Genomic DNA, 26,615 nt, shown 5'->3' with positions numbered 1-26,615 from the left:
ATACTGCAAAGATTATGCTCTCATGATGATGTTATAGCATAAACTTTTCCTTGTGGCTGCTCTGCTCTTCAGAGCAGTTAGATTTGGAACCCTATTAACTGCTCCGTCAAATGACCAAATCTTATTGATTCAGAAACTATCTCCCTCTTTCCACAAAAGGGTAAAAAGACTCTGCTGAAGGGAAATTAATCCACAAAGCACCTATTAATAGTATTACCACCTCTTTGATTACATTCTCAGGGCTATTTCATTTACTCTTTAAGTGAAAGCAAGGTAAAAGTGGGAATTTCAGGAGAGGTGTATGTCTCAGAAAATAGTCCAGTGGAGTTTGCTTAAAAAATCTTTGCAATGTAGCAATGCCATTTAGGACATACTGAATACCAAATTCTGAGATTCAGGAGCAAGATTCTTGATGGAAATTTAAATAACGTGGAGGGTTATGTGTGAAGGAGAAGAGAGAGAGAAATTAATTTAATTCCATTTGCTGATGTGACTGTAGCACAACTATTTTTAGGTATAATCCAAACAGTGCATATCTTCTCCATTTTGATTAGTAGCAAATTGGCAGGGATTCAAAAGAATTAGTATTTCTCAGCACAATATGCCAGAAATGTACAAAATAAAACTAAATTATCCGTGCCAATGGGTTTAATTTGAATTACTGCGAAGGTTCTTTATTTGTGTTTTTTCCTTCAAAAGAACTAATGGGTCCAGCTTTGTTAAAAAAATCTTTTTTTCTTTTAAAGCTTTACACATATGGCAGCAAAACTTAATTTCCCTTTAGACCCCTGCTTAGAAGCTCTTGCTAAAAACTTGAAATGATAATATCATCCTGATACTTTGGGTGCAGAATTTCCGCCTGACAATTTTACATATTGCCAGAGGAAGTTAGCATGTTCAGAATACAAAATTAAAATAAGCTAGGAGAATGTGCCTCACAAGGAAAGGTTTCACAATAGCCACTTAGAAGTTATTAGTAATTCCCAAAAAGCACTTATTAATAATTCCAGTTCCAAAGAAAGCACCGACCGAAAAAAATAAACTCCATTTGAGAAGTTTTACATAGGCAAGTTTGGCAAAGGATTCACCTATACGCTATACCAATCCCACATTTCTGCACTGAAGAGAGAATTTGTAGATGCTGGAATATCTTGTTATACGCTAGAGAACTTTGCACAATCTAAACATAATTTCCAGTGTAGTGAATCAATGACGTTGGGTCACACTGAAGGTCACTGTTTTAATTTTAAGGTTTAAGCCTTTGGAATTTGTTGCACACAAACTCACGGCATGAGGTTGATTTTCTGGATATTCATTGCTGTCCTCTATCCCTTGTGGTGTGTCTTATTTCACCAGATTAAACAGGATCGACAGTTCTCTCGTTGCCATGAGCTGTTGGGAATGACAGCCCCCGTTTCCTGCATGTCTGTCATAAATCAGTGTTTGTCTTCTTCAAAGAAAACCAAAAAGGAGTTATCATGGGTAGCTGGAAATCACTGACTCGGTCTGTTTCAGAATCCTCATAATCCTCAGGGTACTCAAGGGATCCTAGAAAAATCTTTCTCCATTTCCTACAAATACATACCAACTGGACCCAAGATTAGTTTCTTGTAATTCATTCAAGAGTTTAGACCAAGTAGTTAAACTATACATATTTGTTTATTAAAGTTTAAAGGAGTGTCATGATTTTAAGACCTGAGTTTTGATGGGCCTGGAAATTGGGGCTGGGAAACTGTCTTTTTATTTAGGCACAAAGACTTATCTTTTTATTTATTTATGATAGTCACAGAGAGAGAGAGAGAGAGAGAGAGAGAGAGGCAGAGACACAGGCAGAGGGAGAAGCAGGCTCCATGCCCCGGGAGCCCGATGTGGGACTCGATCCTGGGACTCCAGGACCACAACCTGGGCCAAAGGCAGGGGCCAAAGGCAGGGGCCAAACCACTGCACCACCCAGGGATCCCACACAAAGACTTATCTAAACAAAATAACAATGAGGAAGTCAGGAGAGGGAAACATTACCCTGGCGTTTGAGTATTTGTCAGATGAAACTGTAGGCGTTTTCTATCAATTTTCTAGTATAAATTAAAATAAAGAACAAAATCCCTAACAAAATGCATTTTACATACTCATGGTGGGGTAAAGGAGGACAAAGTAGGCTCTATCTGGGGGAAGGAGTGAGATTTCAACCTGAGATTGATTTTATATTCTCCAAACCAAGTTTCTTTCAGTATTTTTCTTTAAATAAGTTTTGCCATTTTGCCCCTCCCACCCCTTCCTTCCTTCCTTTTTTTTTTTTTCCCTGGAGAAAGGGGTTAAACTTCATAGCATCTTTTGTTCATACAACCTTCTGTTGGTCTGGTCTCCAACACATCTACATCATTAACCTTTCTCAGAAGACTGTCTCCTGGTCTTTAGAATATTCCATCGCCAAAAAAAAAAAAAAAAAAAAAAAAAAAAAAGATAATCAATCTTGACTTTCCTTAGCAGGGAATAGTTTCTTCATGCTAAAGCCCAGAATGAGTCAAAACCTTATAATCCTCCATTTGGTTTATTTACTATACGATCATGAAATATAAAGCTTGTTTAAAAATAAAAAGATAAATACTTAAACTTATTTTGGAGAAGTGTAGAACTAATCCCAGGATGCTATTTCACTATACTTTCTTTAGAAACCAATTTTATGGAAAATATCCTATCCATTTGGGCGTGACACTTTTGCTAGGGAGTTAAAAATTTTCACATTTGCTTTTACCTGTGTCCACCCCCAAATTCTGGGAAAATGGTCTACTTAATTACATAAGAGAAAAAAAAATGTTTACTTAAAAGCTGTTTTTTGTAAATTTTTGCTTAAGCATAAAAGCACTTTTCACTCTAAACGGCCACTGGAGAAATCTGCACAGACTGATCATCATCTGTAAGCTGTGATTTTCTACTGGAAAAGAAAAACAAGCTGTGGAAGCCACTTACCTCGCTCTGGCAGGCAACTCATTATTCAAGGAGGTAGTTTTTTTCCCCCTTGCGTTTCTGTGCAAAGTTGCAGTTGATTTACCTGGCTCTATCACTTTTTTTTTTTTTTTTTTTTTAAAGATACACAATCCCAAATGTCACTTCTTAAGTCAAGTGCAGCAGATGGGATCTTGAAAACAACTATAAGTAGTCTAGGATACCTTGAATCCGACTGTGAAAATTTAGGGCAAGTCTGCAGCTCTCAGTAGGTGCATGCCTTATTTGGTCTAGAGGCATTTTGCTATGTTACTGAGTCATGAAAAGCTATTAAAAGAGCTCTATGGGAAACCCAGCCTATATTTTGAACAAAACAAACTGTCTTTTCCATTATCACTGACCCCTTACAGACACACGGCACATAATCTTGATTGTGCTTCATTGGTATTTATTGCACATGGACCAATCCCTCACACAGTAGTTAGTTGCACCAGAGTATAAATACTTGGTAGAACAGACAGAGGAAATACCATTTACACACGAGTGCTAAATTTTACCAGCAGATTCACGTGGGCACTTGGACATAAAAAAATAATAATAAAAATCCTTAAGGTAATTATATTTATAATATGGATACAGTTACAGTACCATGATAAAAGAGTATAAAAATGTATTTTTCCCAATAAACCATTAGCTCAATAACATAACAGACAACAGAAGTAGAGTCTGAATTTTATTTTAGTTTTGTAAGATCTGCCCCCTGCCCCGTTAAAAAATATTTCATTTCTTTTTGTGCAAGTAGTATCTCGTGTGGACTTTACAATTGCTAACACTGTGCAAAAATGGTATTTGGAACTACTCCTTGTTTTGTGTTTTTTTTTTTTTTTTTTTTTAAACGCATGTGTGCAGTAATCTGAACTGTTTCCTTTTGGGGTTTGTTTGTGGGTTTGTTTTTCTTTTTTTCCTGTCCTGTCTTCAATGGACAGAGTCACATGTCTCAGAGGCTCAGCGCCTGGTCCTCCCAACTGGTATTGATACATAAATAAGCTGTTTAATATAAACAAGTCTTTCTATCTTGCTGTGCAATGTGCACAGTGTGAGGTAGAAACCCCTCAGCCTGACCACCGAGGCGCGCGGGGACAGCAGGTGTGCCCTACAAAAAAGAAAGCAAGGTGAGGCTTGTTCCAAGAATAGCTTAAAATTTCTTGAAACGTGACTTTTTTTTTTTTTTTTTTTTTGCATATCCATCCTTTCTTCCCCCTTTGCTTTAAGGACAGGAAAAAATCACTACTCAGAGGAGTTAAAAATGAAATTTCTCTGGAAAGCAAAGGAAATCCGTCCTAGCCGCTGTCATTCCCTCCTGTGTGTCCGACTGCTGGCTCCTGCGCCCCAGAACGGGACGGGAAGCCAAGCCCATAGACCTCGATGCTTCTCCCTCCCGCTGCTACCCAGTCCTGGAAGCAAGTGTCACAAACCACCTGGAGGTGGCGGGGGTGGAGCGGGGGTGGGGAATCAAGACAACTCCAGAAACCGAAGATGCATCACACGCACACGCCAAAGAAAAGGCCGAAGCACACACACACGGGGGGCGGGGAGGAAGAGAAGGAAGGAAAGAAAGAAAAAAGGAACCCAAGACGGACGTGCGAGCCGCTGTCCCGCGTGCGCAACGGTCCGTGGCTTTCGCGCGTCTGCCTCGGAGGAGTGAGACGGGGGTCGCGGGCCTGGAGTTCACCTGCTCTGGGTCTGGAGTAACCACCGCTGCGTCCCCCGGGGGGCGCGCGGGGCGCGCGGGGCGGGGCGGGGCGCGCGGGGCGGGGCGGGGCGCGCGTCTACACCCGGGATTCCGAGGAGGCGCCCGCGCGGCGGCCCGCGCCGTCCAGGCTGGAGTCGCTGTCGGCCGCCGCCCCGCCGTTGCAGCCGGCCCAGGGCTCCAGCAGGCGCGCGGGCGGCGCGGCCCCGGCCCCGGCCCCGGCCCCGGCGTCGTCCTCGTCGTCGTCGTCGTCGTCGTCGTCCGAGGCGGCCCCGGGGGACGGCGGCGGGCGCGCCCGCGGGGGGTCCCCGGCGGCCCCGTGGCCTGCGCGGGCGGCGCGGCGCGCGCAGCACAGCAGGCGCTGGAAGGCCCTGCGGAAGTCGGGGCTGCGGCAGTAGATGATGGGGTTGAAGGCCGAGTTGGCGTAGCCCAGCCAGTTGAAGAAGACGAAGAGGCGGTCGGGCACCAGGTCGCGGTGGAAGGCCTTGACCACGTTGGCCAGGAAGAAGGGCAGCCAGCACAGCGTGAACACGCCCATGATGATGCCCAGCGTCTTGAGCGCCTTCTGCTCGCGCAGCGCCACGAGGCGCGAGGGCCGCCGCCTGCCGACGCGCCCGTTGGCCAGCGGGGCGGCCGCGGCGGGGCGCGGGGGGCCGGGCGCGGGCGCGGGGGGCGCGGGCGGGGGCGCGGGCGCGGGGGGCGCGGGCGGGGGCGCGGCGGGCCGCGCGGGGCCGCCCAGGAAGCGGCGCTCGCAGCTGTCGATCTTCTTCACCTGCTTCTGCGCCTCGCGGAACACCCGCAGGTACACGAAGGCCATGATGCACAGCGGCACGTAGAAGGAGACGACGGACGAGGCGATGGCGTAGGCCCGGTTGGTGACGAAGTCGCAGCACTTGGGGTCGTTGTAGCAGCGGCGCGCCTCGTCGCCCCCGGCCCGCCACCAGTGCATGAGGATGGGCAGGAAGGACACGAGCGCCGAGATGGCCCACACGGTGCACACGAGGGCCCGCGCGCGCGCGCGCGTGAGCAGGCTCCGGTAGCGGAAGGGCGCGGTGATGGCCAGGTAGCGGTCCAGCGCGATGACACACAGGGTCTCGATGCTGGCCGTCACGCACAGCACGTCCACCGAGGTCCAGAGCTCGCACAGGAAGGAGCCGTACTCCCAGCGGCCCCGCATGACGATCGTGGCCCCGAAGGGCACCACCAGCAGCCCCATGACGAGGTCGGCGCTGGCCAGGGACATGATGAACAGGTTGGTGAGCGTCTGCAGCCGCGGCGTCTTGGCGATGGCCGCGATCACCAGCACGTTGCCCGCCACGATGAGCAGCACGATGAGCGCCATCAGCAGGCCGATGCCCGCCGTCCACTGCTGCGACAGCGGCGCGGGGCCCTCGCTGGTCGGGGCCAGCGGCGAGGCGGACGGCGACGCGGGCACCAGCAGCCTCGCCGCCGTGGCCGCGCCCGCGCCGTCGGGGAGCGGCGCGGCCGACGACAGGTTGCAGGGCTCGGCGGCGCCCAGGGCGAGCGCCCCCGCGCCCATGCCGAGCTGCGGAGGCCGGGGGCGGGGGGTGTGGCGGGCTGGGGCCCGGGCCGTGGCCGGGGACCACGCCGGGGGACGTGGGGCGCGGGGGTCGCGGCCGGGTCAGGGCAGCCGCCGCGCGGGGCCGGAGGCATGGGCGCCGGGCGCCTTCCCCGCGGGAGCCGTGCGCTGCCGCCGCCGCCGCCGCCGCTGCTGCCGCTGGAGCCGCTGCGGGAGCCGCTGCTGGAGCCGCTGCTGGAGCCGCTGCCGGAGCCGCTGCCGCTGCTGCAACAGCCGCCGGGACCTCAGCATGTTTCTGAGCGCGCCGAGCCCGCGGCCCCGGCACCCGGCACCCACCCCACCCCGCTCCCACTCCCCCGAGCCAGCCCCCGGGACCTCGCGTCAGGCTCCTGCAGCCAATCCGGGCAAAGGCACGCCCCTCTCTGGTTCACCCCCCCCACCCCCCGCATCCGAACTCCCCGCACCCCCCACCTCCCACCCCCCCCCTCCCACCCGCCGTTCAGCCGCCCGGGGGTGTCCGGGGCAGATCGCGCACGAGCGCCGCCCCCGCGCCCGCCGCCGTCCCGAGCGCGCCCCTTGGAGCGCCCGCGGGGGGCCAGGGCCCTGCGCCCCCGTCCCCCGCCCGCGTTCCCGCCGCCCCCGCAGCTCCCGCTCTCCCCCGCGCCCCTCCCCCCTCTGGCATCCTCTACCTCGGGGGCCCCGGCTCCCCGCGGAGCAGAGCGCGCGCTCCCCTGGGCGGGAAGGGGACCCGCGGTCCTCCCGGCGCCCGAGCGCCCCGGACCGTCCGTCCGCTGCGGTCGGAGCAGTGGGGCTGCCAGGCGGTGTCTCGGATCCGCAGCCTTGCAGAGGGCGCGTGAAACCCTTCCCCGGTCCGGAGGGGGCCCAGCCGGCCCGCGTCCTGCCCGCTCGGGGGGGATCGGCGGCGGGTGCTAGTGGTGAGAGGAAACTTCGCAGCAGAGCGCCCTGCAGGAGCAAACCGCGCCTCCGCCGAGATCGCTCCCTGGGCGCTCTCGCAAGCAGCTTCTGTTCCAGTGCGGCAGAAGCAGAAAGGAAGCGAAGGCTTGTGCATCTGACAGCTAACGCTGAGGACCGGTGGGAAAATCACACACCCCTCGGCCCCCCCAGCTAATGAATATGTGAGTCTGGTGCAGCAGCGTGTGTCGATACCGTAGACAGAGGCTTACGGAAAACACGAATGTTAACGCAGAATCAAGGACCCCGCCCAAAACAAAAGGACACGTCTAATTGCGTTTCAGACCTTTCCACGTTCGGCAGCAACACCTGCGTTTTGGGTGTTACTACTCGTGATGTGACTTGATATTTTGAGCTGGGTCAATACAGACCAAGAGGCACCGGTAGTTTGGGTTGACATAACCCAAAACATCTGACATTTCGGATTCCTCGGGCTGCTCGGTGGCTTTCTCCTTTGCCCACGTTCCCAGATTCTGAAAACTCTAGCATTAGCTCTGGAGGGATGAGAGCAGAAAAATACGTAAATACTCGAGAGGATTAATAGCCCTATAGCGCTTAAGGCTCCATCAGTGGTTTTTGAGTTGGCCAGTGAATCCGTTGGAAATTGGTGAGTCGTTAGCCTATCAGGGGGCGGGATTCTGGGGGGGGGGGGGACAGCCACGCTGAAGGCACAGTGTATAGCTGCTGGACTGCAAGCCCCCTCTCTGATCCCGCCGCCACCGAGTCCTCAGCTGAGCCTTGAAAATAAAAGGCCTTTAATGGAATCCTTGAGAAGTAAACAGCTTCTAATTACCCATGTAAGGGTGCACGAAAACTATGCAATGCTCACAACACCCTTCTAGCATTGGAGTAAAAGGAAGAGGGTCTGGAGGGAGGAGCATCCACGTCTGGACCAAACTCCTATTCTTACCTTGAGGAGAGAGAGACTGGGTTTGCACAGCTCCCCAAGTCAAGAGCTAAAAGCAAGGCTTACTCGGCTTATAAGGTCCAGCAGTTTTAACCACCTTCCCTTACTTAAATCCAAACATAAACTTGCTTTAGGCCCAAACTGGATAATCAATCAGTGTTGGAAGGCAGGGTGGGTGTGGGTGTGGGTGATTTGTTTATTCACCCCTGCGCCAGGACTTGTCAGCCTGGTTCTGCCAACTTGGGGAGGTGGTGAAGGGGGGAGAGTAAGGAAAGGAGGGGTGCCAGAAAGAGGGGGAGGAACAGGGGCTGCACCCCAAGTTCAGCCTCAGTTACCTGTCACTGCCAACTCGGGCTCCCTCCCCCTTCAGGCTTCCTTCTGCTGCCGTCCTCAAGAGGCAGACTCAAAATAGCCACGGGGTTGGAAAGAGTTGCGTGTGTCGCTGCCCAGGAAAGGGGTTCTGAGTGCTGGGCCGCGGAGCGAGGTGGAGGGAATGTGGGGAGGAGGCTTTCTATCCTGCACCGGCTCTGCGTCAAGAGGTGTTACTGGAAGAGTGTGTGCCAAGCCCAAGTGCCCCTGATGGGCCAAGGGATTGCATTTCTGTGAGCGATAAAGCCAGAAGGTGGTTGTGGATTTCAGTGCGAGGCCCCGGATGCCAGTAACATTGCCATAGGGATACAGGTCTGTGTACTTGTGTGTGTACAGGCTCTGTATAGATCTGAGCATTTGTATACATATGTATAAACCACGTGTCAGGACATGAGATTTGGATTGAAGCTTTTTCCCCTGCTCACTCAGAGATACATCAAACTCCCCCCAGATTTCTGGATAATAAATACATTTGATCACAAATATTCACCATCAGAAAGTTAATTTTTTTTAAAGATTTATTTATTTGCTCATGATAGACATATAGAGAGAGAGGCAGAGACACAGGCAGAGGGAGAAGCAGGCTCCATGCAGGGAGCCCGACGTGGGACTCGGATCCCCGGACTCTAGGATCGCGCCCTGGGCCAAAGGCAGGCACTAAACCGCTGAGCCACCCAGGGATCCCCAGAAAGTTTTTTTTTTAATTTTTTAAATAAATATATTTTTTATTGGTGTTCAATTTGACAACATACAGAATAACACCCAGTGCTCATCCCGACAAGTGCCCACCTCAGTGCCCGCCACCCAGTCACCCCCACCCCCCGCCCACCTCCCCTACCACCACCCCTAGTTGGTTTCCCAGAGTTAGGAGTCTTTCATGTACTGTCTCCCTTTCTGATATTTCCCACTTATTTTTTCTCCTTTCCCCTTTATTCCCTTTCACTATTTTTTATATTCCCCAAATGAATGAGACCATATAATGTTTGTCCTTCTCCGATTGACTTACTTCACTCAGCATAATACCCTCTAGTTCCATCCACGTCGAAGCAAATGGTGGGTATTTGTCGTTTCTAATGGCTGAGTAACATTCCATTGTATACATAAACCACATCTTCTTTATCCATTTATCCCAGAAAGTTATTTTAATAGGAGTTCCAACATAGGGCTGCGGACATAAAGGGGTCCCTGGCATTCTTGGGGCTTTCTTTCACTTGTACTTATGGAAAAGTTCAGAATAGCCTGCATTCAACTAGAGCTAGCTTTTTCTTTTTTTCTTTTTTAAAATCTTATTTATTCATTATTTTTTTCTATTTTAAAATCTTATTTAGACACAGAAAGAGAGAGAGGCAGAGACATAGGCAGAGGGAGAAGCAGGTTCCCTGCGGGGAGCCCAATGCGGGACTCGATCCCAGGACCCCAGGATCATGCCCTGAGCCAGAGGCAGATGCTCAACCACTGAGGCACGAGGTGCCCCTAGAGTTAGCTTTCTTTTAAAATAAAATGGTCTCTGATCTCCTTTAAATCCTACATTTCATGACACTTTGGGAGGGAGGAACTTTTGAGCTGCCTTTTTCGGTCCTTAGATGAGGATATAGATTAAAAAGAGAAGGTTCACCGTATCCACTTACACAGCTGTTACATGTTGCAAGTTCAAAAGGAATAGCTCCGCCATTTCCCCATTCCCTCCTGGAAACTGCCAGAATGAATCAGTTTTTCGGGACCCCTCATTTGACAGTACTTCACAAAAAAGAACAGGAAGCTCCCAGGACAAATGCTACTAAGTGTGAGGAGAGGTGGTAGGCTTCTTCCTCCATGGTTACTTCCCCCACCTCCCTTTCCATCCCACTATCATGGTCTGCATCTGCCAGCCTCTGCGTCTCCCTTGCTCAATTTAATCTGGCATGCCAGGGTCAAATTAATATTTCTAAAACGCTGTTTTGAAGCAAGATGCTGGGTTTATTCTGTGAGTTGGCAAATTGAACACCAATAAAAAATAAATTTATTATTAAAAAAAAAATGAAGCAAGATGCTGTCGAGGTCAGAGACCTTCACTCTTTAACTTGGCGTAAAGGTCTAGTTCCAAGTGGCCTTTCCAGCACTATATTGCAGTACAATTGTCCCTGTCACCCTAACTTGCCGTTCTGTGTTCTTTTTCCTTTTTTTCCTTTTTTGGGTCTATACTTGTTTTCTTCCCCCCCCCCCCATCTGTACTCTTTCTCATTGGGTTCTTTCCACCAAGAATCCCCTCCTCCATCTCTGTTTCAATAGATTTGGCCTTCAAGACTTGGTTGATAAGTTTTTTATTTTATAATCATCCCTGCCCACTGTTTCTAGAAATGATCTCTCCTTCCTCTACCTACCATACTTTGCTAATTGCATTTCACAAGGTTATTAACAATATATTGCCTTTTGACACCTCTTGTCATTTAATTTTTACGTTTTTCTTTTTTCTTCTCAGACGGATTGTAAGCTCTCCGAGAGCCAAGACTATCCTATACATTTTTATATTTCCCATGTTTATTAATACTTACTTAATTAACTTAAGCTTTGAGTCATAAATATTTCATGTTCAATTTATTAAAATCTCATTATTTACTAGAATGAGAAAGAATTGAGTATTTTTGGAGTTGCAATCTTTCCCTAATGCTTAGAATTTACAGTAATAATTCATATTCCTCTAGTCCAGTCCATTTTTTTCATATAAGCATTTCAAAATACTTTGTAAATATAAGATAGGCTCCTGAGATAAATTTATATCATATCTACTCAGTAATGAATAAAATCGGACATAGGTAATAGGTTTTCCAAAGGGGTCACGCAAGTCCACATCAATAAAAAAGCATTACCTAATCTTCATAAATATTTAAGGTGAATGACCTTTTTCCTTAACCTTTCATTTGTGATACTATATATCCAGGATTTCTGCTCTAGGAGACTAGCTGATGACTTGAATCTTGTTTCAGGTTCTAGATTGAATTAAAGGTCTGTACAGCAGCAATTGATAGTAATTACAACCACCTATGGTTGCAAGCCATGAGGTTGGCCAACATGTTTCCATTCTTGAGCTGATTTTGCTAGAAAATGAGATAAAAATAATAGTGAGTAGCCTGACCGGACAACTTTTGGAATGTGGGCCAAAGGAAGTCTTGGGCGGGGGGGGGGCAGGAAATTTCCAAGGGAAGCCCCAAGAAGTGTATCAAAATAGTAAGCAAAATTTGTCTGGAGGCTGATAATGGGTGGAGGGATTTGTTAATCAGAGCTCCAGTGGCTGTTTCAGGGGGAAGGCACACAACTTTTCACATAAAGCAATACTACTGCTGAAACAGTCACCCAGCACTAACCAAAGAACAGCCTGCACCTGTGGCTGGCCCTTAAGGTCATATTCTGGCTTTGCAGCCACAGTTTACACAGAGACAAGCAGCTCCATCCACTGTGATAAGAAAGAGGACAGTGTGTGATCATAGCAAAGCCTGGACTCTGGAAAATTCAAAAGCTTTCCTCTCTCCCACTTCCTCCCTCTTGGCCACCTCCTCCTCTTCCTGGTGTGTCTAATGAGTACATTGAACAATGCTAGAGCCAATAACAATATTTTTCAAAATTTGGGTGCATTGGAACGTGTTCAGACTTAGGAGGCAGAAGATCCAGGTTTATATCCTGGCTTTGTCACTCCTGGGTTTGACCTTCCGCAGTGGCTTCATCTTGAAAACGGATTTACCATGCCCCCCCTCCCCATGGGATTGTGCATAGATTAAATGAGAGAATGTACGTGAAAGCTCCTTGAAATCACATATAGCTCTGTTTATTTGCGACACAGCAAATTCAATCTCATCCAATCCTCATGACATTTCAAAGCATGAAAGGGGTCAGACTTTGCTCGTATGAGAAGTCCATTCACTTAAATAAGCTTCTCTTTATCAGTTGGATTCTTCTCTCACACCAGATATTAATATGACTCAGAGGCTGGATAACAGCAAACTATTTTTAAATGCTTCTACCTTTGGCACATCACCTTTTTAAAAAAAGTTCCCCCCATCCCACTTTTTTGGTGCCCTTCCTTGGTATGTACCCTATCCTACTTGTTTATTTGAATCTCTTGAAATAAATTCCCTTAAAGTATTTCAGTGGTGAAATATTAGCAGTAAAGGGTTTTGTTTTTTTGTCTTCTCAAGTCAACTACTTACAACACCATGACTAGTAACTTAAAAAAAAAAAAAAAAGGAAGGCAATGCAATATAAAACTAAAGCCAACTTTCAGAAATTCTGTTCTTATTCAGTTGTATAATGAATAAAAGTGGATCACCCGCCAGCTGCTATCTTACCTTTAGGCGCTCGTGGCAATAGGGGTATCATTGCTACACATGGAAAGCATTTGGCCAGAAGTCGTCCTTCAGGGGACCCAAGTCCAGAGCTTGTGGCGACAACAAGCTGTGCTGGTTACTGGAAACTCTAGGTTTCATTTTAACAGAGTCTTACCGTGTTCCAGATAAAACAATTATGTCGTAACCAGCCCAGGAGTTTGTAACAAGAATCCCCCTCCCCCCCAAGACCTTGTTTTAAGTTTCTGAAAGGTAGGAATGAAACATTTTAAACATTTTAGCTCCCATTTATGCTGGCCATGTAGTTTGTACTTGAGACATTTCTGTGGAATAGAGGAACCACTTCAAAGCTTATGTGTGGTAGATAATCCCAAATAAAAAAAGACATTGTGTTTTCCATTCATCCATGGGACATGGCATCTGGGTCATTCGACTGAATGGAATTGCCACAGGGAACCAGTGGAAGAAGCTGGTTGTCTGCTCTGCCTCCCTCCAGGGGATAGACCAAATTATTTACATTTCTCTCTTTTTCACGCATTCCCATGAGACACCCAACAGGTGTCTTCTTCCATATTTTCCACTTCTTTGTACTGTATAGATATTTTTCTAGTTAACTTACTCATTACTTACGTACTACGTAAAAGGCCATCCAGACGCACTCAATATACAGAGGCATGGCAGGTCCTTTGCCTTGGAATGACTGAGTCTGAAGACACTGGTGAGACAGTATTGCTGCCACTTTGGTTTTGATAACCAGTGTGATCAGGCTTCTTGCTTTGAAAATAAATATCACCTGTCGGGCAGGACATTTATTTTCCACAATGTCTCAGCTTTGCAGCTCCTTGAATAAAATCTGTTAGAGACCTTTATCCCATGATAGATTTGTGTTTCCAGAGCATCATCCCCTAATTAAATGTTGAGGGGGCAATGACCTTCTTAGAGGACCTCTTCTAAATAGGAATTACTTTTTACACTGGTGGAGAAATGATTGGATTTTTTTTCTCCCCGTTTTAATATGGAGAGACTGAAGCATAGGGAGGGAGACGTGCTTGAGGTTTCAAGGAAAGGAAAAGGGAGTTCTTGACTTTCCTGCCTCCTGAGCTAATCTTTAATTACCAGAACCTGCATCCTTAACAGATTTTGGCTCACCTCTGACTGCTTGTCAGCATAATTCAATTGCATGATATATTTGGGACCCTGGAGCAGGTCGTGAAGTAATTTTTTGAATACAAAGCTCTGAACAAGTGAAGAGATTCTATCATGCAATGTTTATTTGTATTGTTCAATTGGTTTAAGTATAAGAGATCTAGAAGAATAATCATAGTTAGCCACACAAATGAAATTCTCATTGTTAGTACATTTCAGTGTGAATTTCCCAAAGTGCCACATGAATGCTAACTCTGAAGACAAAAAGAACACCAAAGAAAAGCCAAGCAATTAAGCAATTTGGTTTTTTGTTTTGTTTGTTTTTTAATCTGTAACTGGAAAAAGATTTCACAGAAGACTCTTACTGAGAATGAAAGGCTCAAAAGTTGGGACAACCTTGGGGATTTTTTTTTTTTAAAAGATTTTATTTATTCATTCATGAGAAACACAGAGACACAGGCAGAGGGAGAAGGAGGCTCCATGCAGGGAGCCCGACGCGGGACTCGATCCCGGGACTCCAGGATCAGGCCCCAGGCTGAAGGCGGCGCTAAACTGCTGAGCCACCCGGGCTGCCCAACCTCGGAAGTTTTATTCAAGAGTCTAAATAAAGCTGCTCGAGAGTTTGGAACAGAAAAAAAAAAAGCTCTACTTGCGTTGCCATTCCACATCCTAATACCTTTTCCAAACCAGGTAGTCATATATACACTAAGCTGTGAGGCTCTGAAATGCCGGGGAAAGGCACTATTCTAGTATTGGCATGGTACTGAAAATATTTTTTTTCTTATTCTGAAAATATGTGATTCTGACTTGCCACCATTTCCATCCTGCTCCCTACCTTTCCTCTCTCCTGCTGCCAATTACTCTGCAGCGGGCGTGTTTCACATCGGGACCCCCACCCCCATGACTAATTAATAGAGATTATATACTTTTTCATAGCTCTCTCTTGCAGATGGTCTCGGTTTATAAAAAAAATCCCACACATAAATACTCATATATATAGTTTTCGTAAGTCCTCATCTGGGAGGTGACTTAGGATAAAAGTATAAGCAAGTTAGAAGCCCCTGAGTAACCTTGCAAAAAAATAATAATCAGTATTTTATAGCATAGCCAGTCTTGATGGCAGATTTTGAAAATATCCCTAGCCTATGCAGCTTTATTCTAGATGCTTTTTTACTACATAATTTCAAATGATGGCATTTAAGCAAGATCACACTCATTTTAGTGATTAGTTTTGTCATTTACCTTTCTATACCATAATGATTAAGAATGCAGGCTCTGGAGTTGGACCACCTGGGTTAAAATCCAGGTTCTCCCACTTAGTAGCTGGATGACTCAGAACAAGTTGTTTGAACACCTCAGGCCTGTTTCCTCATCTGTTAAATGGGAATAATAATATCCTACCTAACTTGGGTGCTGTTTGGGAGGAGCCAATAAGATAGAGCATAACAGCAATTGCCATAGTCCTTGGCTTATCATAAATGCTTAACAAGCATCAGCACTGTTATTTCTCCCCCTGGCACCACCAGCATCTCTACAGATCATGGCATAAAGAGAAAAATATTCATTCTGTGCAAAACCAAGGGTGGCAAAGAAGGCAGCTTCCAATCAGTGGAAATTGAATAATTGAATAAATATGTTCTTTTTTGAAAGCGAGAGGATGTAGTAAAGAATCTAATTTGGTAAGTACTCTTTTGGTTTCAAAGGCAAGTTTATTCCTTTGTGGTCATTTAATCTTATTACCGTTCCGCTTGGGGAATTAGAATTTCCTAAACTAATTTTGCATCATGGAAAGGTCATTCCAGAGAGTTCTACCCTATGGTATAACCATATTCCAAGTATATGAGACAACAATGACAAAAGAAAGCCTCACTGGACTCTTGATAGAGAAAAGCCTATTTCCCCAGATATAATTGATCCAAGCTGCTGCTTTTTATGGTGTAAATTTATAAGACCTCAAGGAGGCCAGAAGAATCTCTTGTGACCTGCTTTGTGTCAGCATAGCACAGCCCTTCAGTTCCCCTGAGGACAAGGGGTCTCACCACCTCATCCCCGGAGGACAGAGGGTATAGAAGGAGGGAACAAAAGAAGTTTTTCCAAGTCTCTGAGGTTCGACCCCTAGGAGACTCTTAGACCCTAACTTGGAACTATTAATTTTATTTCAGAACCAATTACAACGTCTTGTTTTTCCGGTTTATGTTCTTTCATAACAGACTAAGAGAAACAAACTGGAGTGAAGGAGTAAGGCAGGAGCAGAGGGCAAAGAGGACATCCGGGAACTGTCTGTTAGAACACAGGGAAACGAGGGATGCCATTTACTGCAGAGACAGTGTTCTGTACCTGCAGACACTGTTGAAAGGTTTAGAGGGTGTTTAGCCATCCTCAGACTAAGAAACAGAGTGTGCATCTTTATTAAATAGTAGTATGAAAATTTTGGAACTTTGTATTTTCCAGAACACTTCTGTTACCTAGAAAATGAATGTATATGGACTATTTCATTCTCCAATGATGCTGGACCAATAAGGTGTGAATTAGATGGCTAGAAGTCCAAAATCAAGGTGCCAGTTGGTTCTCTCCAAGGGCTAGGAGCAGAGGGTCTGTCTCCTTGGCTTGTAGCTGGCTGTCTTCCCTCTGTGTTCAAATTTTTCCTTTTGATAAGGATACTTGTCATATTGAATCAGACCCACCTCAGTGACCTCATTTTATCTCCATTACCTCTGTAAAAGCCACGTTTGGAGATCCAAATAGGGTCAAGTTCTGAGGAATTGGGGGCTAGGACTCCCACACATGTTTTTTGCGGGGGGATACAGTCAACCCAGACCAAGATGTTACTTGTATGTAAGAAAGTTTGACGCTTTGTACACAATCTCTAGTCACCTGTGTTTCAAAATGTTTTCTTATGTCTTCTAAGACAGAGGGCCAGCAGAATGATTTCTCAGAGTTCACACTGAAGGTGGCCCCCCAAATAAGTAGCATGCAGACCCCGGTGAGAATAGCTACCTTTGTTGTGGGATTACGGCCAGCCTCAAAATCATGAATGCCACAGGCTGAGTGTGGTCAGATCAGGTTCCCATGTGTGCTAAGTAACCTGGGTCTTCATACAGAGGGGGAGGGATACATGTAAGCCACATCCCTGTTCAGTATGTGTCCCAGGTAGGGTTAAATGCACTGCTCTTTTATAGCTCTCACTACACACCAAGAAACTCAACTCTGGTCTTGTAAATGAAATAGAAAAATTCAGGTTCACCTTAATAATTCCCATTCAAGGAGAAAAATCAGCCAATGCACTTGGTTGGTTGTACAGACTACTTTTCAGTGGGTTGTTTTGACATTGTGTAGACCTACAAACAGTTGCCCTCCACAGCTGCAACATGGGTGTTATTTTTTTCTGAACCAGAATTAGGGTAACAGACAGCAAATAACTGGGTAGGAGAGATACAACAAACCTTTATAACTGAAGAACAAAGCTGGCCTTTGAGGCAAGATAAACTCAGATACTCACTCATATAGAACCCATTGACTAACAGGATTTTGATGACCTTGAAGTAATGATTTTGACTGAGAGGGTGATTCAGATCCTAAAATATTGGCAAGCAGGGGTTTGAGTAAGAAATAACTCCCTTCAGTATGTCGATTTAGATTTATTACGGGATCTGAAGCTCATGAACATTCTAATTTTATCCACCCTTAAGTGGTATATCTAATTGTCCTCTGTGGATACCGACGACAGAGCTGAGAACGTTTTAACCTGTGCAGGGCCATGGACCAAATGAAACTGACTTTTATGCCCCAAACACAAAAACCAAAAAAAAAAAAAAAAAACAAAACCAAAAAACCCACCTGATTAAGGTCTGAGAATTCAATCTGAGCATTTGTCTTGCCATTTGATATTGAGAATGGCTCACAGCTGTCCTGGATGCCTCTGCCATAGGAGCTGAATATGGAACCGGATGCCTAAGTATAAAAATGAGGATCTCTCTAACATAGTATGGCATTCTGCATTGCAGTGATGCCAACTCCTCCTGACAGATAAATCTGTTACGTGTGTGCTATGTAAACAGCATGAATTTAGATGTATATGCAACAGTATTTTTAAAAATGTCACATCTAAGTGTTTTTAATGACTAGGTTAGTTCAGTAGAACAATCTTATATAAGATGGTACTTAAAGAAAAGCTCAAATCTGTGCATCTGAGTATTATTTAGTCATCTGTTTGTGCAACTATATTTTTAACTTAATTTATGATGAACAAATAGTCTTTCTGAACTCCCAAGCTGTGTTTCCATACTTCAGTTTGGTTTATTTTCCTCTCAATTTCTTTCAGAACCCATTACAGAGAACTTTCTTTGGAAACTTCATAAAGTTAGCAGCATCCGTCAGAAAGCACCAAACCAAACAACCAAAATTAAAAACTGAGAATAGAATCATAGGGCATATGCATTCTTTCCAAGGCAATGTAACAGAAACAGATCTCTGTCACATTCTTTCTTTCTTTTTCCTGTTTCTCTTTATCTTTATTGAAAACATCATCTGTGGCCATGTAGAACGCCTACCAACACTTCTGAGTGCCAAAGAATGTTTATATTTTTGTTAATTGATGTGTCATTATTGTTACCGTATTAATGGTAATATACAGCTATAAAAATCCACTTGCCATGGGATGCAGGATAGTAGGTCTGTATGAAAGACTTGGACCCTGTCTTCAAGAAGTTTATCTTTCGAGAGTTTCCATCCCTTCCTTCCTTCTAATTTCACTGAGGAATAATTGACAAATACATGGTGCATATATTCAAAGTATACACTGTCATGATTTGGTATACATATGGGGTGTGGGATGATCACCAGAATCAACATAGCATATCTATCACCTCATATAGTTAACATAGGTAAGTCTTTTCGATTTTGTGGTGAGAACACTCCTAATCTCTGTTTCTATGAACTTTTGTTTTCATTTTGTTTTGTTTTAGATTCCACAGTATTTTGTCTTTCTCTGTCTAGCTAATCTCACTGAGCGTAATGCCCCCAGATTTATCCGCATTGTCACAAATGGCAGGATTCCCTCCTTTTTCATGGCTAAATAATATTCCATTGTGTCTATATGCCACATTTTCTTTATCTCTCCATCTGTCAAAGGGCATTTAAGTTGTTTATACATGGCTATTGTGAAAAATGTTGCAATGAACACGAAAGCACAGGTATCTCTTTCAGATCCTGATTTCAATTCTTTTGGATATGTACCCACAAGTGGGATTGCTGGATCGTAGGGGTAGTTCTATTTTTAATGCTATAAAGAACCTCCATACTTTTTTCCATAATGGCTTTGCCAATTTCCATTCCCAACAAGTGTACCAGGGTTCCCTTTTCTCTGTGTCCTCGCCAACATTTGTCATCTCTTGTCTTTTTTTATCAGACCCAACCTAGCAGGTGTGAGGTGATATCTCATTGTGGTTCTGGTTTGCATTTCCCTGATGATGAGTGACAGATGTCACTACGGATTGGTCAGAGCCAGTGACTAAACACCAGGCATTATTCTAAGGGTGTCATTTGCAACATCGAACTTAATTCTTGTAACAGCCTTATCTGGTATTATGTTTTCTTTGTAAAGGAAGAAACTGAGGCTCACAGAAGTTGAGTGATTTGTCCAAAGTTTCACAACTAGTAAATGGCAGAGCAGGACTTTCAACTCAGGTTTGTGTGACTCCAAGACCAGAACTCTTGACCACTCTAAAATAAGGCTTCATTTTATTTTTTTCCTGTTTTGAAACAGCTTCATTTTTTTTTTTGAAACTAAGATCCAAATTCAACTGATAAAAGAAAATCTTAAGTGAATACTATGCATAATGTCATGTCAATTTTTTCCGTGTTTAGCTTTTGTAAAAACTTCATTTGTAAGGATGTTTTCCATGAATGCACAGGGCTGGTTCCCCACGAGTTACCAAATTCTGCCTGTTTGGCATGTCCATGGCCTCTCAATACTTTCAAAATTTTTTTTTAAATTTGTTATTTATTTATGATAGTCACAGAGAGAGAGAGAGGCAGAGACACAGGCAGAGGGAGAAGCAGGCTCCACGCACCGGGAGCCCGACGTGGGATTCGATCCCGGGTCTCCAGGATCGCGCCCTGGGCCAAAGGCAGGCGCCAAACCGCTGCGCCACCCAGGGATCCCTACTTTCAAAATTTTGTTCCAATTTCTGTGACCAACAAGGAGAAAATGACCATTAACTTGGGGTGCCACCATCGGGAACAACATTGGCGAATGTTGATCTCACTCCCTAGGATCCCTTTCCTCACCTGGGGCCCAGGCAGCAAGCCAACCTTTCACCCTTATAGTTTTGCCAGCATGAGTCAGCTAATCCTATATCCCCTCAATCCCATAAATCAGGCTAGGCTCTCCACCAGATTCTCTTAAAGTCTCCTGCTTGGTTTGAGGGCAGTGGGAAAGAGCCACTCCTCCACAAAGAGCCTAGGAGTGACATTCAAGCCTCTAGTGAAGACCCTCATGATGAGACTAGGCCCCTGTGTGGTGTTTTGGGTCACCCTCTGCATGGATGGTCTGGCTCCTCTCTTTAGAATGCGTGGGTGCCTAACAAACCCTCAGCTGTAGAGTCTCAGCCCACACTGAGCATCAGAAAAGTCCTCTGTTAACATCCTATTACCATAGTTCGGGAGTTTTTGGCACTCAGTTGTAATCAGAGTCATGATGGAGACAGTGAGAGAAGGGGAGGGATGCCTTAGAAGGGTGTGTAGGGAAGTGAGGCTGCCAGACACGAGATGGGGGGGCGCTAACATTCAAAGCCACATGGCGACGAGTAACCCACTACCTGGAGAAAAACATCCCAGATGCTGAGGTGAGACCCTGGAGATGAGAAAAGACCTAGAAGAGAATTCTGTTGAGGAAGCAAAGAGAAGAGAGCTTCAAGAGAGGGGAGGTATAAAGGACCAGCTCCTAGATACTCAAAGAGCTCCTAGAAATCAAGAATGAGAAAAGACTAGCAGCTCAGTAGAAAACAGGCAAAGATCAGGATCAGAGAGCCCTCGATGATAGGAAGGTGGCCCCTGAACATCTGCAGAGATGCTCAGCCTCACGCCCAATATGGGATCCCTGGTGAAAACTACCTGGGGGCCCATTTCTCACCTTGGAGATGGGCAGACACAGCGGGGACGTGGTGCTGATCAGAGCGCAGTGTGGTTCCACCCCAGCGAACGTGGCAGCTGCCACCCAAACCACACACTAAGTCCATCTTGGACACAGAGGGACCCTGACTGGCCTGGAAACACATTTCCCTTCTGGGTTCTAGGACAAAAACGTCTCCGATTTTCTTCCTGGGCCATTGTGTTCGCTGACTATTCCTCTTCGGCCTCTCAGTGCCGGGCTCTGGACTCATTCCAGAGCTCTCTTCTCCATCTTCACCCTCTCCTTAAGTCACCTCATCCAATCCCATTGCCTAGTTGTTCTTTTTTTTTTGGGGGGGGGGAGCATGGTAAAATACCTGTTTTATATAAATTTCACCATTTTAAAGTGGACCATTTAGTGGCACTTAGTACATTCACATTATTGTGCAACTGCCACATCCACCTGGTCCCAGAGCATCCCCCATCACCCCCAAATAAAACTCTGTACCTATTAAGTGGTCCCTCCCCATTCCCTCCTTTCTCAACCCCTGAAAACTACTAATCCCGCTTCTGTCTCTGGATTTGCTTCTTCTGGATGTTCTGTATAAATGGAATTATTCACCAGCACAATGTTTTCAAGGTCTGTCTACTTGGTAGCATGTGTTCGGGCTTCCTTCTCTTCGGGGCTGAATCGTATTCCATTGTGTGGTTATTCTGCTTTTCATTTATCCGTTCATCTGTTGATGGCCATCTGGGTTGTTTCTACCATTTGGCTGTTTTCAGTAGTGTTGCTATGTTGTGCACAAGTTCTGTTTTCAATTCTTTGTGGTCTATACCTAGGAGTGGAATTGCTGGATCATACACTAATTCTATATTTAAACCAAATGCTTGCCTTTTTTTTTTTTTAACATCCATAGACTGATGACGCCAAAATCTATAGCCCTGCCTGATTCCTCCCAACTGTCTACTTCAAATCTCGTCTGGCATGCGGATATCGCCCTGCTGACTTGTCAGTACTGAAGCTGTTGCTCTCCGCTCCTTCCAGACTCCTCTTCATCCAGTCTTCCCAGCTCAGGAAATTGCACTGCCGTTGACATGGGTGGAGTGGAGACCCTAGGGCTCGCCCTCACTTTTCCCTTTTCCAGCTCTCCCCACATCCAGTCCATCAGCAAGTGCCATGGACTCTGTGTTTGTAGTCCTCTCCCCTTTACCCTGCTGCTACTTGGTTCAAGCCAGCAAATTCCTCTCTTGCCCCTAGAGTTTATTCTCTGCTCTGTAGCCGAGAGTGGCTTTTAAAAAGATATATATGATCAGAGAGGGTGATGGAACGTGAGAGACTCCTAGCTCTGGGAAACAAACAAGGGGTGGTGGAAAGGGAGGTGGCAGGGGGTTGGGGTGACTGGGTGACGGGCACTGAGGGGACACTTGACGGGATGAGCACTGGGTGTTATGCTATATGTTGGCAGATGGAACTCCAATAAAAAAAAAGGGAAAAAAAAGATATATATGATCTTTAAAAACAAAAACAAAAACAAAACTACTAAGCTCTCCTGCTTCAACCCCCGCTCCCACAGTGGTTTGCATTGCATTTAGAATTTTTTTTTCTTTTTTTTTTTACATTTAGAATTAAACCCAAACTTGCTCCGGTGGTCTGAGGCCTATGGTAATCTGCTTGCCTCCTCCCCTTTCCTTCCTTTTCCCTTGCTCTCTGCGTTTACTACACAGGCCCCTCTGTCCCTTGAATTGGAGCCTGCCACAGGGACTCTGAACTTGCTGCCCCCTCTGTCAGAAGCTGCATGGCAGTTCTTCTTCACTATGGAAGCTCTTCCACTCCAGTGCTACCTCCTTACAGAGGCCTCGTCTGACCGCCCCTTCCCTCAGACTCAGCCAATCTGGAGCTTATACCAGTCTGTTTCTTACATTGGTACATTGTTGGCATTTCACATCATTATCTGAAATTACCTTATTTATATTTACGTGTTTATATGATCATTTATCCGTTCATAAAAGGAACCCCTTCCAACCCCCTTCAGCAAATATAAGCTGCGCGAAAACAGCAATTTTGTCAGTATTATGGCTAACTCTTCAGACTCTTGGACACTGCCTGGCATCTATCAGGCACAGAGAAAACATCTGTTGGAGAAAACATCTGTTTTGGAGAAAACTTTTGTTGAAGGAGAAAGGTTCACATCTCACCTGGCCCTGAACAAACCTTCCTGAACCCACTACCACCTCTCATTTCCCTCCTGCTCCTCATCTACATATTTCCAGAAAGAGCAGATCATACCTAATGTACGTATTTAGTCATTCTTCTTTCCCTGCGTAATCCTCAACAATCCTGCTTTTCCCACCACTACCATCCAAAAGTGCTTTCTCAAAGATCTCCATAAAAGTCAAAACCAGTTTTCCAGGGCACTACAGCCTTTCTGTAGCACTGGACATTATTAACCCTGTTCAGTTCATGGATCTCCCTTTGAAATAGTGTCCTCTCTTGGCATGGCTTCTGGACCTACCAGGGGCATGGTAAACCTGGGAATACACCCTGGAGCATCCCAGAAATGTACTTGGGAGTTTCAGCCATCATACCTGGTGAGCAGATGGTCCAGAACAATGATGCCGGGTCATTGGCCTGAACACCCCGTGAAGAACACAAAGGGGAGCTGCTCAAAGCACCAGAGCTCCTGTGCTCATTCAGGTGGTACTTTTTCAGGGGTGTGTCATGCTGGGTGCCTGACAGCCAGGGAAGGTGCCCTTCACCAAAGGGCACTGCTGAGCCACCTGCTCTGTGTAGTTGTCCTTGGGCTGTCGATTGGTCTTTTATCTGCAAAGTTAAATAAGATCCTTTTCCTGTGCCTGTGGAAGCTTTTGATACATTCCAGTGGGTCAAAGGCGTATCTGCCGCAGCTGGACACATGATGTTCTAAATCATAGTCCTTGTCTCACTCCACTCAATTCCCACTTTGTGCAAGGGATGTGGTGGTTGGGAGTGCCCACCTCTCCCGTCTACTGGCTACATGGCCTTGGACAAGTTACTGCATACCTTAAATCCTCTAGCTCGATATCTGAAAATTGAGCAAAACCACTATGACTTCATAGGTACCTTGACTCTGATATGAGGATGCCTAGAACATTCAACCGTCAATGGGTCCCTACTGCCCTCTTAATTAGCTCTGGCATTCAGGCCCCCACCCCATGATCCTTGGTGGCTCCTCAGGTCCTGCCTTCCCCAGCATGCTGGGTCCTGGGCTTTTGGCCCAACCTTCCATTGCTTATGGGAGACCATTCCCCCCTTGGGCTTTTCTTTTTTTCCACATTTAAAAAAAAAATTTAAATTCAATTAGCCAACATATAATACATGAGCAGTTTCAGATGTAGTGTTCAATAATTCATCAGTTGCATAGAGCACCCAGCACTGGGGATCCCTGGGTGGCTCAGAGGTTTGGCGCCTGCTTTCTGCCCAGAGCGTGATCCTAGAGACCTGGCATCGAGTCCCATGTCAGACTCCCTGCATGGAGCCTGCTTCTCCCTCTGCCTGTGTCTCTGCCTCTCTCTGTGTGTCTCTCATGAATAAATAAAATCTTTTTTTTTTTTAAAAGAAAGAACACCCAGTGCTTATCACATCATGTGCCCTCCTTCATGCCTGTCATCCAGTTACCCTATCCCCCCACCCACCTCCCCTTCAGCCACCCTTAGTTAGTTTCCCAGAGCTAGGAGTCTCTCATGGTTTGTTTCCCTCTCTGATATCTTCCCATTCAGTTTTCCTTCCCTTCCCATATTAAAAAAAAAAAAATGGACAGGCATTAATTTTATAATAGGGAAAAAACACCTCAGCATTCATATTGTTTTGAATTACCCACCCTTATTTCAAAAGCCACGTATCCATCCATAAACCCTTTTTGAATTACCCCATCACCTGTGGGTGCTCAGACCCATGGATTCATCCTTTTAGAATCCCATTCTTTTTAAACCTCTCTGAGGACTCACAGTATTGGCCCTTAAAGTGTACAAAGTCAAGGATGTATGAGGGTAGAATATGAATATATGACCACTTGTTAGAGAAATCCAAATGTAAACTCAGAGGGTAAATCTTCACTCTTCACTCATTGGGTATTTTGACTGCAGGGATCACAGACTATCCAGCTGCCCTGCCCATGATTTCAATAAATATTTGTTTAATTGAATTGTTAACCAACGCATGTAAGAACAAGCAGGATCTACATGCCTTGTCTCCTATAAATAGAATAAAAATAACCCATGTAATTCATCAGATGAACTGATAAAAGGTTTTGTTCTCTTGCCTGGAGAGAGGGCCAGAGCGAGACCAGTTAGAAGCTTGTCCTTTCCAAACCCAGCAGCTTAATGCCACTTGAATGGATGAAAAACAGCAGCGGTTATAATGATCTACGAGTTCCTATCCATCTTTTGCTTTTCCACCCATGAAAGATACTTGAAGTACTTTCCAAGGACCAGATCTCATGAGGGGAAGAGGTGCCGCCCTCATTCCCTGCCTTGCAGAACAGTAATCGCAAAGGAATGTTTATCCCTGTGGACGCTTCACTCTGGCCTCGCCTTCACTCACCCGGCTGTGCTGTGCGGGGTTGTGCTCGACCCGCCTCCTACCTGATTTTGTGGCAGCAGACTAATGATGAGCTGATGAGCTCTTTTTTTTTTTTCTTCCTTGAAGACGTTTAGTTCCTCTGGGTGGTTAGTAAAATAGAATGAAGCATTGCCATTTTAATCCTATTGATTAAAAGGGGAGGCTGAATAAGACCATTCTCTCCACTGTTGACTTGTCTGTTTAAATTTTCTGTTTTCTTTAAACGTGAGCCAAAAAGCCTCGTTCTATTTTTAGTGATTGCGATCATCATTAAGCAGCCTTCTCTACACACCTTCCTGTTGTGAAGTCTGTACAAATTGGGTTAGTTCCGGTCCAAAAGGAACTTGTAATTTAAAACAGCATAAAAGCCAGTGTTTCTCAACTGGGGGCAGTTGTGCATCCCTGGAGGACGTTTGGCAATGTCTGGAGATGTGTTTGGTTGTTGTAACTTTGGGGTGGGAGTGTTATCAGCATCCAGTAGGTAGAGGCCAGGGATGCTGCTAACCATTCCGTAATGCATTAATAGCCCCACAACAACAAAAAACACCAATCCCAACATTTCAGTAGCACGGAGTTTGAGAAATCCTGATGTGAACGTATGGACTTAAATGCACAAATAGTTTAAAAATAGTGATGGGGCACCTGGGTCACTCAGTGGTTGAGTGTCTCTGCCTTTGGCTCAAGTCGTGATCCCAGAATTGTGGGATCGAGTCCCACATCGGGCTCCCTACAGGGAGCCTGTTTCTCCCTCTGCCTGTGTCTCTCCCTCTCTCACTGTGTCCCTCATGAATAAGCAAATAAAATCTTAAATCTTAAAAAATCTTTGATCTTAAATCTTAAAAAAATAAAAATAGTGATCCCACTTTGTGCAAGGGATGTGGTGGTTGGGTGTTGGGAGTACAGATCGAGAAATGTCTACCTTCTATCTAGAAGGTCTACACAAGAGATGGGAGGGGTCACAGACA

General features: G+C 45.7%; 1 protein-coding gene and 2 long non-coding RNA genes across 4 annotated transcripts in view; 1 reads left to right on the top strand and 2 right to left on the bottom strand.

Moving 5' to 3' along the window:
• The window catches only part of LOC112917867 (uncharacterized), a 31,639-nt gene extending 28,457 nt beyond the window's left edge, over positions 1-3,182 (bottom strand). Inside the window, exon 1 of the long non-coding RNA XR_011997586.1 lies at positions 2,968-3,182. This is a non-coding gene — a long non-coding RNA (uncharacterized lncRNA). The remainder of the gene's footprint in view (positions 1-2,967) is intronic.
• Positions 3,183-4,630: 1,448 nt separating this feature from the next.
• ADRB1 (adrenoceptor beta 1) lies at positions 4,631-6,361 on the bottom strand. Its single transcript, XM_025991888.2, has one exon. It carries the CDS (start codon positions 6,231-6,233, stop codon positions 4,773-4,775), a length of 1,461 nt encoding a protein of 486 aa, XP_025847673.2. The 5' UTR covers positions 6,234-6,361; the 3' UTR covers positions 4,631-4,772.
• Positions 6,362-6,942: 581 nt separating this feature from the next.
• LOC112916237 (uncharacterized) overlaps positions 6,943-26,615 on the top strand; it is a 136,610-nt gene continuing 116,937 nt past the window's right edge. The window contains exon 1 of one of the 2 annotated variants that reach the window (XR_003234275.2): positions 6,943-7,812. This is a non-coding gene — a long non-coding RNA (uncharacterized lncRNA). The remainder of the gene's footprint in view (positions 7,813-26,615) is intronic. The other variant, XR_011997585.1, reaches the window with a different exon arrangement.

This window comes from Vulpes vulpes, chromosome 15 (assembly GCF_048418805.1).
Source record: "Vulpes vulpes isolate BD-2025 chromosome 15, VulVul3, whole genome shotgun sequence".
NCBI lineage: Eukaryota > Metazoa > Chordata > Mammalia > Carnivora > Canidae > Vulpes > Vulpes vulpes.
The sequence above is the reverse complement of the archived record's forward strand: the minus strand, read 5'-3'. Positions and strand labels throughout refer to the sequence as shown.